The sequence below is a fragment of the Lipophrys pholis genome (genome assembly GCF_963383615.2).
Source record: "Lipophrys pholis genome assembly, chromosome: 14".
NCBI lineage: Eukaryota > Metazoa > Chordata > Actinopteri > Blenniiformes > Blenniidae > Lipophrys > Lipophrys pholis.
The window spans coordinates 903,732-918,604 of NC_137633.1; the positions used below are offsets into that span (position 1 = coordinate 903,732).

Below are 14,873 nucleotides of genomic sequence, written 5' to 3' on the forward strand. Positions count from 1 at the left end.
GAGCCAATCAATGTGTTTTGTGGCTCGACGTGTCTTCAGTTGTGTCTCAATATCTAATAATCTGGATTAACCGGCTTTAACGGTCCAACTTCTATGTCGATGACACCAAACTTGGCGCTTCGCCACGGACCACCGGGAGCCAATCAGGGCTCGCCATCCGCCGTCTCCCCCCGGAGGTCAGACATCTGTGTCGGGCTCGGCCTCCTGTCGCCAGCAGAGATCTTTTGTCGTGAGAGATTAACTTGGAATAAACAGAAGGGAGCGAAGAGGCAAACAGACGTGGGGCGAAGCACTTGACCCAGACGGCGCCGTTGGCTTCTGACTGTCGTCTCTTTCTCTCTCCGATCTAATCTGTCTTTGTTAAAACAAACTTTCCTACAGAATGAATGAAATCTCAAAAGAAACCACGAGAATTTCCATGAAGATGAATAACGAAGCAGGTTCTGAAGGTCTGAAAGTGACAGGAAAGTGTGACTGGAAGGCAGAACCCGGCCGGTGTTGGCTCGTCTCTCTTCTCGCTGTCGTCATTAATTAGAGTGAAGTGATTGTTCTGATCAATCAGTCACTGTTATCTGCTGGATCGGACCGGCGCTGGCAGCCTGAGCAGTGGCTGAAGGTGAAGGCTTCTTTTGTTTGTGACTTTCTTAAAAAGACCTTCATCAGAGTGACGGGCAATGCTACGCTAACATTAGCATCCCGACTCAGGACAGAAGCTGTTAAACTGTATTTCAGTCTTTTGTCAGAACCACCAACATATTTACTCTCTCATGAACCGGCAATAGTACAAACTAGCACATAGCACATAGTACAAACTATGTTCTGCTGAGGAACGCTCCAGAACAGAAACATTTGTGTTTCCAGAGTCACTCAATAACCCGACTGCAGAGCGGCGCAAACGTTTAGGAATATGGGAGGAGCCAAACATTTAGGAATATGGGAGGAGCCAAACGTTTAGGGGAAATGGGAGGAGCCAAACGTTTAGGAATATGGGAGGAGCCAACGTTTAGGAATATGGGAGGAGCCAACGTTTAGGAATATGGGAGGAGCCAACGTTTAGGAATATGGGATGAGCCAAACGTTTAGGAATATGGGAGGAGCCAAACGTTTAGGAATATGGGAGGAGCCAAACGTTTAGGAATATGGGAGGAGCCAAACGTTTAGGAATATGGGAGGAGCCAAAGTTTAAAAATATGGGAGGAGCCAAACGTTTAGGAATATGGGAGGGGCCAAACGTTTCTGAATATGGGAGGGGCCAAACGTTTTGGAATATGGGAGGAGCCAAGGTTTAGGGATGTGGGAGGAGCTAAAGGTTTGAGGCGTCACTGTTACTTCACATCTCTTGCAGTGAACTTTAGTCTAATCTAATCTACTAAATCCAACTTCTTCTTTCGGAGCCAAACTGCTTCAGCTCCTCACATCAACAGAACATCTGGGAACCTCCTGGTGCAGCGTGGACCCACAGCTCGCTCTCTACTCACAATGGTTCCTTTACAGGAACTACTTTTACACAAACTCAACAGAGTACAGAGAGGCAGAATCTCTCAGCCTGAAGGGAAGAGTACAGTATAGTACGTCATTACAGTTACTAGTTACTACTTTATAAAGTCCTGGTGAGGCTTTATTTATCATTTAAAAATACTTGATCACATCATCAGTTCAGAAATTCAGTTTTAGATCGTTTGACTGGTTCAGAGAAAATATGACTTTAATAGAGTTTCAGTTACTAATGACTGTTTAAAAAGATGTAATACTTCTAGTTCAGGGAAAATATTACTACAGTCACAGTTCCTGCTTTCAATAGTGGAGTTACTATACTGTTGACTGAAAATTATTACCTGGTTACAGGTATAGTTACTGCTTTCAAAAGTAGTGACGGTACTTTAATAGTTAATAAAACATATTATCAGATTACAGTGATAGTTACTTCAAGGTTTAAGAGTTGCTGCTTTAAATAGTTGAGTTACTTTAATGTTTTCTGAATAAAAGCATTTTTATATATAATAAAATAATTACAGCATAATATATTGTAATTACATTACTATTTTAGTTACTAGTTAAAGCTTCAGATGACGTGACTATGGTCTACTGCTGACTGATTAAGAATACTCGATTACATTTAATTTTATTATAAATAGTAAGCTGGCTGTATGAGTTGAGTTTTGGTGGTAAGGCAGCCTGTAAAGACCTGGAGCGGCTCTTCGTTTCCTTTGCTGGCGGTGCAAAACATTTAATAATTGAGAACCTGAAAGTAACTTTTCCTGCAGGATATGGGCGCCGTGACACAAGCAGCCAGTCCAGCGTCGCAGTTGAAAAGCTTTTAAAGCCTCACGGTCCATCCAGAGCCGCAGGATGACGACTTTGTTTCCCAAAACACCGACAATAAATCCAGAAGCTCCAAAGTCTCAACAGACAGAATCAAGTCTGTTAGAAAAAGCAAACAACAAAAACTCTTTTCAAAACAAAATCCCCTGAAATCAAACCATCCTGCTTCGGATCCTGTTTCCCCGCTGGAATAAAACAAGTAAAAGCTCAATAAAAACACCCACCAGAATAAAAGCAAATCCACTGTATATTCAGCCCGTTTATACAAGCGGCAACGTTTTAGTTTCAGTTTTACATGTCAAAGTTTTAAAAATGTTTGTCTTCATGAAAACGACAGAAACGTTGAAAATGGTGTAGTGAGCATATCAGGTCCCGAGGTGGCGCTGTTCATTTGTTCAGTACTGAACGCGCAAACATACACACACTGGGAGAAGACGGACATTCTAGTGGACAGACCACCAAGTTGGATTGTTATTAAGCTGACTGTCAAAATAAAACTACCAAGTTTGATTGTTATTAAGCTGACTGCCAAAATAAAACTACCAAGGTGGATTGTTATTATGCTGACTGTCAAAATAAAACCACCAAGTTGGATTGTTATTAAGCTGACTGCCAAAATAAAACTACCAAGTTGGATCGTTATTAAGCTGACTGTCAAAATAAAACCACGAAGTTGGATCGTTATTAAGGTGACTGTCAAAATAAAACCACAAAGTTGGATCGTTATTAAGGTGACTGTCAAAATAAAACCACGAAGTTGGATCGTTATTAAGGTGACTGTCAAAATAAAACCACCAAGTTGGATCGTTATTAAGGTGACTGTCAAAATAAAACCACGAAGTTGGATTGTTATTATGCTGACTGTCAAAATAAAACTACCAAGTTGAGTTGTTATTACAGTGACTGTCAAAATAAAAGTACTAAGTCCAGGAGAATATGGACTGGGAGTCACGACACCAGCGAGGAAACATTGTTCTGATTGGCTCTACTGAGCATGTGCAGAACTACTGGTCACTGCCTACCTGGTGACTATGGCGAGTAGCAAATTGCATTTCCCCCTGTAACATCACATTTGTTCAGTTTGATCAGATTTTTGTAAAAAATAAATAAAAAAAATTCTTTTTCTATCAAGTTTATCCATAAAATAGTGTAATAATACATTTATCATCACTTCTGTAGAATTCTTGTGAGCATAATTGGGTTTGGATCTAAATTGGGTCCGAGGTACAGTGGACATTGGTTTTGAAACCATTTCACACTTTCATAAAGTAAAACCCGTTCTGTTCCCAACAGGATCCATCATCCCACAGCTGAACAAACGGACCATATTACAAGATTAATCTCTTTAAAGTTCAGTGTTTTCCTCCACCCGTCACCATCCACCCAGACACCATGAGAGAAGTGTCACATGATAACAAAGAAGCACGGCCAGAGGAAAACTATTCCATGGCCTCTGATCACATTACAGAGCCTCTTCTCTTTATAGCTTTAATGAGAAAGAACCAATCTAATCCAGTATAAGTATTTACATGAGGCCATTTAATCAGATTATTTATGTTCAGTCTAACAGCTTCTGTCAGTAAGTGACGCATTTATTCACAAACCAAGAACGAAGCCCGTCTGTTCCCGATTAGCAGCATAATGTTCTTTATCTGTTCAAATCCACAAGGAGAAAAAACACGTTTTCTTGCAGAAGAAACTGCCGCAGCCGAACGTCGGCGTTCCTGCAACGAGCTGAGTCAGCGATCACAGGTTTTCTCTCTCAGAGGTAAATGATTCCACGTGACCTGTTCCCACTGAACAAAGACGTGATGAAAAAAGAAGAAACAAGCTGTTAAAAGTTAAAAGCTGTCTTTTACACGTTAGCGTCACACTTCCCACTCACCGCCTCACGCCATGACTCCCTGGATCAACGGCGGGAATACACTACGGCGGGAATACGCTACGGCGGGAATACGCTACGGCGGGAATACGCTGCGGCGGGAATACGCTACGGCGGAAATACGCTGCGGCGGGAATACGCTGCGGCGGGAATACGCTGCGGCGGGAATACGCTACGGCGGGAATACGCTACGGCGGGAATACGCTACGGCGGGAATACGCTACGGCGGGAATACGCTGCGGCGGGAATACGCTACAGCGGGAATACGCTGCGGCGGGAATACGCTGCGGCGGGAATACGCTGCGGCGGGAATACGCTACGGCGGGAATACGCTGCGGCGGGAATACGCTGCGGCGGGAATACGCTGCGGCGGGAATACACTCCGCTGTTCATCATGCTGCATTACTCTGCTCAGTTCTCTGGCACTTTCATCGGCGCCGCGCCGCGCCGCCTCCCGCCACGCAGATCACTGAGCGGACGCTAAATTCCTCTGTTAACCTCGGCCACTAGATTCTGTTCAATACTGACCGACGCGGCGCCGCCTGGGAGGAGCGCTCATTAGTCGATACCAGCAGCAGGAGGTCGGTGGTCCTGGCCGGGGATATTGACTGTTAGCTTTTAGCATTAGCATCCTATCAATAACTAGTTCAATTGATCCCTGGTTACTGGAGGAGGAGCCTCATTAATCCTGAACTGACCCAATAATCCCAACATGAAAGACATCCTATTGTAAGAAGCCTGTGATTAGCATTAGCACGCTTAAATAGCCATTAGCTTCCCTTTGAATTAGCATGTTGGTTATTTAGCTCAGCTGTTCTGGAGCATCTTCCTCCTCCAACATCAGATTATACAGCATCCTCCTCCTCTAACATCCAGATTACAGAGCATCGCCGACCTCTAAAATCAGATTATAGAGCATCTATGTCCTCTAAAATCAGATTATAGAGCATCTTCATCCTCTAACATCCAGATGATAGAGGATCTTCCTCCTCTAACATCCAGATTATTGAGAGTCTTCCTGGAACATCAGATTATAGAGCATCTTCCTCCTCTAACATCCAGATTATAGAGGTTCTTCCTCTAACATCAGATTATAGAGCATCTTCCTCCTCTAACATCCAGATTATAGAGCATCTTCCTCTAACATCAGATTATAGAGCATCTTCCTCCTCTAACACCAACAGAAAGCAGTAAGTAATTATATCGACACCATATTGTGTTAAATACACTCAGAAATGCATCATTAACTAGACTCTCCTATTTTGAACCATTATTCTCACACCAGCTGCCTCTCCACCAACAATCAGACCTTCCAGGACAAAAGCAGCAGATTATAAAAAGGTGCAGATGAGTGAGACTCTCTGGGATTCAGCTGCTGAAGATTCATTCTCATGTTCACTCATAAAACACTTCATCCATCTTTAGGATGAGCAACTGATAGAGAAACTTCAGCCTGAAGACCAAGTTGAAGATCTTTAAACCGGATTCCACAAAACCACAATGACCGAGATCCCAGCAGCCATGACCCGGAGGAGACGCAGAACTCCGCCTCCAAGCAGAGCTCCGCCTCCACGCAGAGCTCCGCCTCCAAGCAGAGCTCCGCCTCCACACAGAGCTCCGCCTCCACGCAGAGCTCCGCCTCCACGCAGAGCTCCGCCTCCACGCAGAGCTCCGCCTCCCTGGCTTGGCTGAAGCAAAGAGCAGAAGATCATGTGACACTCACATCCCACCATCATCATGGCCACCGAGAAGATCTTCTCCCCGTCCGTGGTGGGCGCGATGTTCCCGAAGCCGATGGTGGTCAGGCTGGTCATGGTGAAGTACAGCGAGGTGATGTAGAGGGAGTCCTTCCCGGGGCCGCCCTCCCATTGGCCGGAGCCGCTGGCGTTGTAGCGGTATGGCGAGCCGATGCTGATGGCCAGCTGGTAGAGCCAACTGTCCATCTTGATGGTGTTGGTGGCCTCGTCGATGACCTCGTAGTCTCCGATGCTGTACCTAACCCAGACGACATGGACGGTGGGACTTTAATACGACTGAACAGCTTTATGACAATGAGGCTGGGGTCAAATTACGAGCAGTTGGCACAGCAGACACAAAGCGGATCCAAACAAGAAAGATTTAGAACGTTAAGCTGTTTGAGTTGAAGTTACAAAAAATCCAAAAATGAATTTCACCTATAAAGACACTGATGCTGGTGTCAAATTACAAGCACATTCAAGCACATTAGTCATTATGCATTCGGACTACATCAAAAGATTTCTACACGAGGTGATTCTCTCATCGATGGTAAACCATGAAGTTACTTCAACAGTTATAAAACCATCAAACTCAAGACAATTTATGTTTTATGTCTGAAAACAAAACTGGGAAGACGATGAGGCTGGTGCCAAATTACAAGCATCCACCGCCGCAGGCACGGTGCAGTACATGAGTACTCATGAGTACATGAGGTTTTTTTTCCCAAATGTAAATCATCAAACTCCTTTATTGAAGTTTTATATATTGCCAAAATTGTAAACGGTCAAACTAGTGAGGCTGGTGTCAAATTACGAGCACTTGGTTAAACAGTGTATTCTCGTGAGATTTGTTTTCTAACACAAATCATCCAGCCACTTCAGTCAAGTCATCAAATATATACAAATAGGAGTACTTGTTCTCTTTCACAGTAAAACATTTGAATCCACTTTGCAGAGGAAACAAAACAACAATAACACCATCGAGCCAGATGTCAAATGACTAATTAAAAGATAAATATAAATGTGAGGACAAAAGTCTCCGTTAAAACATATTAAATGTTTTCATCATTCCACCTTCTTCACCTGAACTTGAGTCTTTTAAATCTTTAAGACTATCGACCCAAACTTACTTTCATTTCTGTGCAGGAATATTTAATTATTCACTTCAAGACGCCTGAAATCTGTTTATTAAACTGATGAATCAACCAAGTGAGGAGCCTGATGAGCCTCTGAAGCTCTGCTGTGGTCTTCAGAGGAGAGGCTCTACTGGACGTTTACTACTGTTTGTTTGCTCATTTATTTGGAATATCACAAGAACAATGGCCTGAGATGGCAGTACGTAGAGCAAACAGAGCGGCAACAAACAGAAAAAGGTGCTCTGTTGCTGAATATCTGCAATTTGCACTGATTCTAAAGGGGTTGAGTGTTTCCTGGAATCAGGAACGGGTTTGCTGTGCGGTGCAGATTAATCAGCACATCGCTGGACAGCCAACAGCAGAACGCTTGTTGCAGGCAGATGTTTGGTGAAATGGGCGTCCTGGTTTAGCAAATCAAACCAGTTCGAGGCGGTTAGGAGGACAGGTGATTTCCCAGCAGGCAGCGGGGCCTCGGCCGGGACGAGCTGCGAGGAAACAGGAGTGAAGGAATGAAATACCAGATGCAGGCGAGCCAGTGGGCCACCAGCCCGAAGACACACACCAGCAGGACCAGGACGGCGGCGCCGTACTCCAGGTAGTGGTCCAGCTTGCGGGCCACGCGGCCCAGACGCAGCAGGCGGACCACCTTCAGCGAGCTGAACAGGCTGCTGATGCCCTGAGGACACAGAGGCTGGACGTCAGCAGGGAGACACTCAGCAGGAGGGAACAATAACAGCCTCTGTTTAGCAGGGGTTCAGGATTACACAATAAAACATGTCAGATTACACAACATACTGGGAGGAGTTCATGCTGATCTGCTAATGATCTGCTAATGATCTGCTAGTGATCTGCTAATGATATGCTAATGATATGCTAATGATATGCTAATGATATGCTAATGACATGCTAATGATATGTGGATACATGCAACTTTTAGGGAATGTTCCGTCTCCGTGGAAACGGGGGAAAACGCACATTTTTGACAGTCACCGTAACAACAATCCAACTTGGTGGTTTTATTTTGACAGTCACCGCAATAACAATCCAAGTTGGTAGTTTTATTTTGACAGTCACCATTATAACAATCCAACTTGGTGGTTTTATTTTGACAGTCACCACCATAACAATCCAACTTGGCGGTTTTATTTTGACAGTCACCATAATAACGATCCAACTTGGTGGTTTTATTTTGACAGTCACCATAATAACAATCCACCTTGGTGGTTTGTCCACTAGAACGTCCTCCCAGTGTTCATGGTTTGAGCTCATAAGAATATGACCTGAGAAACTGCAGTACTGCAAGCCTCTTGGTGTGTGTGTGTGTTTTCAGTACTTAAACTAACAACAGCACCAACTAGTGGGCCAATATGAAAACTACACACACACACACACACACACACACACACACACACACACACACACACACACACACACACACACACACACACACACACACACACACACACACACACACAAAGAGGCTTGGAGTACTGCAGTACTGCAGTTTCTCAGGTCATTTTCTTTAGTACTTTTCTGTCATTGAGCTCAGAACAGAAAGAACCAGGAGCCTCGACGATCACAGAGTTTATAAGACAGTAAAAATTATCTTAAATTTTGGAACCACAGGAAGTGTGAGACCCTGACAGAAATAATGACTCAGCAAGAGAAGCACGTACCGTCTGTATACTGTGATTAATTCAAACTGAACAAGTATTTAAAAACCACAAAACAAACAAAGAAAAACTTCCTTTAAACCACATTAAGATGAAAACTTATTGTGAAATCACTTTATTGTGAAATCACTTTATTGTGAAATCACTTTATTGTGACGTGTTTCCTGGATGAACAAATGCTGAGGCGGGTAGAATGATCGCAGTTTGAAGTAATACTACCAAGTTACTTTTACATCAGAAGCGACACTTCAACATCCATCTAAATTACTCCTAAATGACGTTTCAGCACCGAGACTGAAGTTTGGTCGCTGCTCAGGGAACCAGAAAACACTTCGTTCAATACATAATCTATTATTCTCTCCTAGAACCTCATGAGGAACCTCGGCTCAACACATCATCCAATCTGCAGGCAGAACGTTAAAGCGAGGAGCTCAACAGGGACTGAAGAATATTTCTGTTTCCCAGAGTGGAAGTGGAAGAATAAAGAGAGAGAGAGAGAGAGAGAGAGAGAGAGAGAGAGACAGAGAGAGAGACAGAGAGAGAGAGAGAGAGAGAGAGAGAGAGACAGAGAGAGAGAGAGACAGAGAGAGAGAGAGAGAGAGAGAGAGAGATAGAGAGAGAGAGAGAGAGAGAGAGAGAGAGAGACAGAGAGAGAGAGACAGAGACAGAGAGAGAGAGAGAGAGAGAGAGAGAGAGAGAGAGAGAGAGAGAGAGAGAGACAGAGAGAGAGAGAGAGAGAGAGAGACAGAGAGAGAGAGAGAGAGAGAGAGAAGCGCCGTGGAGTTGATATGATGTCACACGAGCGCCAGCGCTTCACAATCAGGATCTATTGATCCAGTCGACAGCGGGACACTTTGGTCCCTGATGACAGACGCCGTCGCCGCCCTCACAGGGATTGAGTTTTATTTTCCAGATTAAATCAGAGGACAACGTTAGAAACCACCACAACCGTCCGTCTTCATGGAATACGCAGACGATGGTCTTCTATCCATCTTTAGTCACAAATAGTTTTTCACACCAACAATAGAACTGACAGTATCTTTTAATTCATCTCATTCTGTCTATATATATTCAGGTAATTGAATTAAACATCTTTGTTGTACCAATCAGCTGATCAATGATGATAAACTTGATTCTTTATCTCGACTCTGTAAACACAGAAGAGTTTGAGTTCTTTCAACACGAAGCCGTTTTATCATCCCTTTCATAGCTCCGCCTCTTTTTGGTGCGGTAACCATGGCAACCAACACACCACCGATGCAGGATTACAGGGTCAACACTACAGATGATCCGGAACTTTTATTTTCCAATAAAATATTTCACTCCTCTCTTATTGACATCATCTCTGTTGTTGTTTATCGACGAGCCGTTTACGCCGTGAAAACTCCTTCCTATTTTATACACCGTCGTTCGACAACTGTTCACACGGAAAATGGTTTGGGGAAAGCTGTATTGTTATTACAGAGACTGTCAAAATAAAACCACCAAATGTGATTGTTATTATAGTAACTTTCAAAATAATACCACCAAATGTGATTGTTATTACAGTAACTTTCAAAATAATACCACCAAATGTGATTGTTATTACAGTAACTTTCAAAATAAAACCACCAAATGTGATTGTTATTACAGAGACTGTCAAAATAAAACCACCAAATGTGATTGTTATTATAGTAACTTTCAAAATAATACCACCAAATGTGATTGTTATTACAGTAACTTTCAAAATAATACCACCAAATGTGATTGTTATTACAGTGACTTTCAAAATAATACCACCAAATGTGATTGTTATTACAGTGACTTTCAAAATAATACCACCAAATGTGATTGTTATTACAGTGACTTTCAAAATAATACCACCAAATGTGATTGTTATTACAGCAACTTTCAAAATAATACCACCAAATGTGATTGTTATTACAGTAACTTTCAAAATAATACCACCAAATGTGATTGTTATTACAGTGACTTTCAAAATAATACCACCAAATGTGATTGTTATTACAGTGACTTTCAAAATAAAACCACCAAATGTGATTGTTATTACAGAGACTGTCAAAATAAAACCACCAAATGTGATTGTTATTACAGTAACTTTCAAAATAATACCACCAAATGTGATTGTTATTACAGTAACTTTCAAAATAATACCACCAAATGTGATTGTTATTACAGTAACTTTCAAAATAATACCACCAAATGTGATTGTTATTACAGTGACTTTCAAAATAATACCACCAAATGTGATTGTTATTACAGTGACTTTCAAAATAAAACCACCAAATGTGATTGTTATTACAGAGACTGTCAAAATAAAACCACCAAATGTGATTGTTATTATAGTAACTTTCAAAATAATACCACCAAATGTGATTGTTATTACAGTAACTTTCAAAATAATACCACCAAATGTGATTGTTATTACAGTAACTGTCAAAATAAAACCACCAAATGTGATTGTTATTATCGTGACTGCCAAATAAAAGAACCAATTCCAGGAGAATAAGGACTGGGACAGAGTGTTTTCAGAAAGTTGTGTTGTTGACGTAACCAAAGTTTTCTGTTTCCTCTTGAAAACACTGTCGAGTCACCGGGACCTCATACATGTAGAGCCACGACAGGATGGTCAACTTTTATTTTTTCTACTTTATTCGGTGGTTTGGTGTCAGCAGCCATTGGTGCGTGTGCTCTTTAATGTAGTGAAAACTTTGTGTGATTTAATGAGCTGAAGAAAAGACTTGAGGACACACGACTCAGATAAAGTAATTAACTATTAAAGAGTTTAGTCGCGTCTCAGAGAGAGGAGGAGCTTCAACATTCCTATTTTCAAGAAGAAATTCAAACAGAAGGTGGAAATTCAATAAGAAAAGAACCAGTGGATGAAACAGCAAAAGAAACAAAGGAGAAGTTATTTATCCGGTTGAGGGAATATTTTCTTTGTTAAACTCGATCAAATAAAAGGAGAAGCAGTGAAAAACCAAGAGAAAGAAGATCTACATAGTCAGGATGAGAGAACAGCCTGGAGGACCACCTGCTGGTTCTGTTCTCCTCATGACCTCTGAGGTTAAAGTTCAGTTTTGGTTTGTTGGGAAACTCAAAGTTAGTAACCACAACCTAACTTCAGATAAACAGTGTGAAAAGAGTGACTTTTATAAAAAGAGGAAGAGTTGAATGTCATCAGCGTAGAGCAGATGAAGACGTTTCCAGGAAGAAGGAAGTAAAGAAAGAGAAACATGAGCTAAAGTACAGGAAGTCAGATGCTGCTCTGGTATCAAACCAAACCGATGATGATGATGATGAGGAGGAGGAGGAGGAGGAGGAGGAGGAGGAGGAGGAGGAGGAGGAGGAGGAGGAGGAGTCAGCAGGACGTCAGGAAGGCCTGCAGCGGCGGCGACACGCCACAGTTCCCAGGTCAGTGCGTACGCATGGCGCCTGTTAACCTCAATCCCAGCAGTCGTCTGTCCCAGTGGACACTCGCAGCGCTGAGGCGTCAGGAGGACAAAGGTCCATCAGAGAGCAGGCGCATGGTTTCAGGGGTTTCTTTCACAATAAAACTCACGTCCATCCATGTGGACACCAACAAACACCCAAAAAAAACCTGCCGCTGTTATTCCTGAGGTGTGAAGACCGAGTGTCTCCTGACGCCACAAGCATCAACATTTCAACTCAGACTGGTTTCCTCTTCACATGCAGGACAGAAATAATAGTAACTCTGCATACAGTAAAGTACTTGACGAGAGGACATGGACTAATTATATTAATACCAGAGATATTAATTTAACTTTTTGTGTTTTCAGATTAAAACATAGTACAGAGTGTAATCAGGTATTAAGAGTTCAAATGAGCTGAAGGGAACTGAGTGAATCTTAATTACATCAACCTGCTGGTTCATTCTGGTGAATATAGAGTCGCAGGCCACCTATAGGCCATGCAGATGTACTACATCCTTTTGAGTCGTTTTCATGATGTTTCTCTTGCGGACGGGAAACTTTTAATAAGAACGAGGAGAAAGAAGATGTGTCGGTGAAATATAAGAGAATTATACCTCCTGCAGATAATCAATAATCTATTCATTGATTTGATCTACTTTATTAATCCCTCTTGGGGAAATCATTTCTATTGCTAGGTGTGGTGCCCAGGAAGGGTTCAAGGGTCAAGCTCAGGGACCTTCTAATGCTGTAACTGTAATCAGTTACTTTTTACATTACATGTGGCAGTGAGGTCCTGTCCTCTCAGAGGGAAGCTGCTTCGCTCGGATTACTGGCCACAGAGTGGAAAGAGTCTGGAATGGATCCGCCGTGTTCCTCCATCCTCCTCCATCCTCCTCTATCCTCCTCCATCCACCTCCATCCTCCTCATCCATCCACCTCCATCCTCCTCCATCCTCCTCCATCCACCTCCATCCTCCTCCATCCTCCTCCATCCTCCTCCATCCTCCTCCATCCACCTCCATCCTCCTCCATCCACCTCCATCCTCCTCATCCTCCTCCATCCTCCTCCATCCTCCTCCATCCTCCTCCATCCACCTCCATCCTCCTCCATCCTCCTCCATCCACCTCCATCCTCCTCATCCATCCTCCTCCATCATCCCCCATCCTCCTCCATCCACCTCCATCCTCCTCATCCTCCTCCATCCTCCTCCATCCTCCTCATCCATCCTCCTCTATCCTCCTCCATCCTCCTCCATCCTCCTCCATCCTCCTCCATCCTCCTCTATCCTCCTCCATCCTCCTCCATCCTCCTCCATCCTCCTCCATCCTCCTCCATCCTCCTCCATCCTCCTCTATCCTCCTCCATCCTCCTCCATCCTCCTCCATCCTCCTCCATCCTCCTCCATCCTCCTCTATCCTCCTCCATCCTCCTCCATCCTCCTCCATCCTCCTCCATCCTCCTCTATCCTCCTCTATCCTCCTCCATCCTCCTCCATCCTCCTGACGGCTCAACAGAAACCTTTTCTCAGACTTATCTGCCCTCAATCTGCGGCCCGACTCTTTGAAAGGGACTTTAACCCCGTCCTGCCCGGTGATGAAGCCCCACAGAACCAGAGGAGGTTCTTCACAGGCCTCCTCTGGGATTTGGACGCTTCGCCGCTCGTATGTAAAACACCTGGAACTGGAGTATCGACGGGACGAAGCCTCCACATGAAGAGAGCCTGAGTCCAGAGCAGAACGGCAGAGGGCCGAGGGAAGGAGAGCGGCTGTTTATCAGAGGAGAGCCGGCGGCGCTGCCACACTGCCCACCGCGGAAAAGAAACACGACAGCCAATCAGTGGCACTGTTACTACTACTACTACTACTACTACTACTACTACTACTACTACTACTATTATTCCTGTTCACCAGTGAAGTGCCTCTAATCTGATACTGAACTCAGTCCTCCGATGAGCCAACTGGAAGGTTCCAGTAGCATTAGCATTAGCATTAGCATTAGCATGACTAAATAAGAGTCAGCTTCCAGTTTCTAAAAGGATTTAAATGTTTTTTAAATGTTTTCTTTCACGGTCTGAGTTACACATTACTTTTGTTCTCCTAAACTATAGTTGAAATAATCCACACTATAGAGCACCTCCCTCCTCTAACAGCAGATTATAGAGCACCGCCCTCCTCTAACAGCAGATTATAGAGCACCACCCTCCTCTAACATCAGATTATAGAGCATCTCCCCCTCTGACATCCAGATTATAGAGCATCTTTCTCCTCTAACATCAGATTAAAGAGCACCCTCCTCCTCTAACATCAGATTATAGAGCAGCTCCCCATCTAACAGCAGATTATAGAGCATACCCCATCTGACATCCAGATTATAGAGCATCTCCCCCTAACATCAGATTATAGAGCAGCTCCCCACCCGACATACAGATTATAGAGCGGCCCTAACAGCAGATTATAGAGCACCCACCTCCCCTAACATCAGATTACAGAGCAGCCCCATCTAACAGCAGATTATAGAGCAGCCCCCTCTAACATCAGATTATAGAGCACCTTCCCCCTTACAACAGATTATAGAGCATCTCCCTCCTATATCAGATTATAGAGCACCTTCCCCTAACACCAGATTATAGAGCAGCCACCCCTCCAACATCAGATTATATAGCACCCCCTCTAACACCAGATTATAGAGC

General features: G+C 43.5%; 1 protein-coding gene across 1 annotated transcript in view; it reads right to left on the reverse strand.

The window, feature by feature from the left end:
- kcnh5b (potassium voltage-gated channel, subfamily H (eag-related), member 5b) overlaps positions 1 to 14,873 on the reverse strand; it is a gene marked incomplete at both ends in the record, with an annotated part of 101,120 nt that overhangs the window by 50,578 nt on the left and 35,669 nt on the right. The window contains 2 exons of the mRNA XM_080479545.1: positions 5,928 to 6,199; positions 7,595 to 7,752. Of these exons, the coding sequence (XP_080335671.1) occupies positions 5,928 to 6,199; positions 7,595 to 7,752 (430 nt within the window). The remainder of the gene's footprint in view (positions 1 to 5,927; positions 6,200 to 7,594; positions 7,753 to 14,873) is intronic.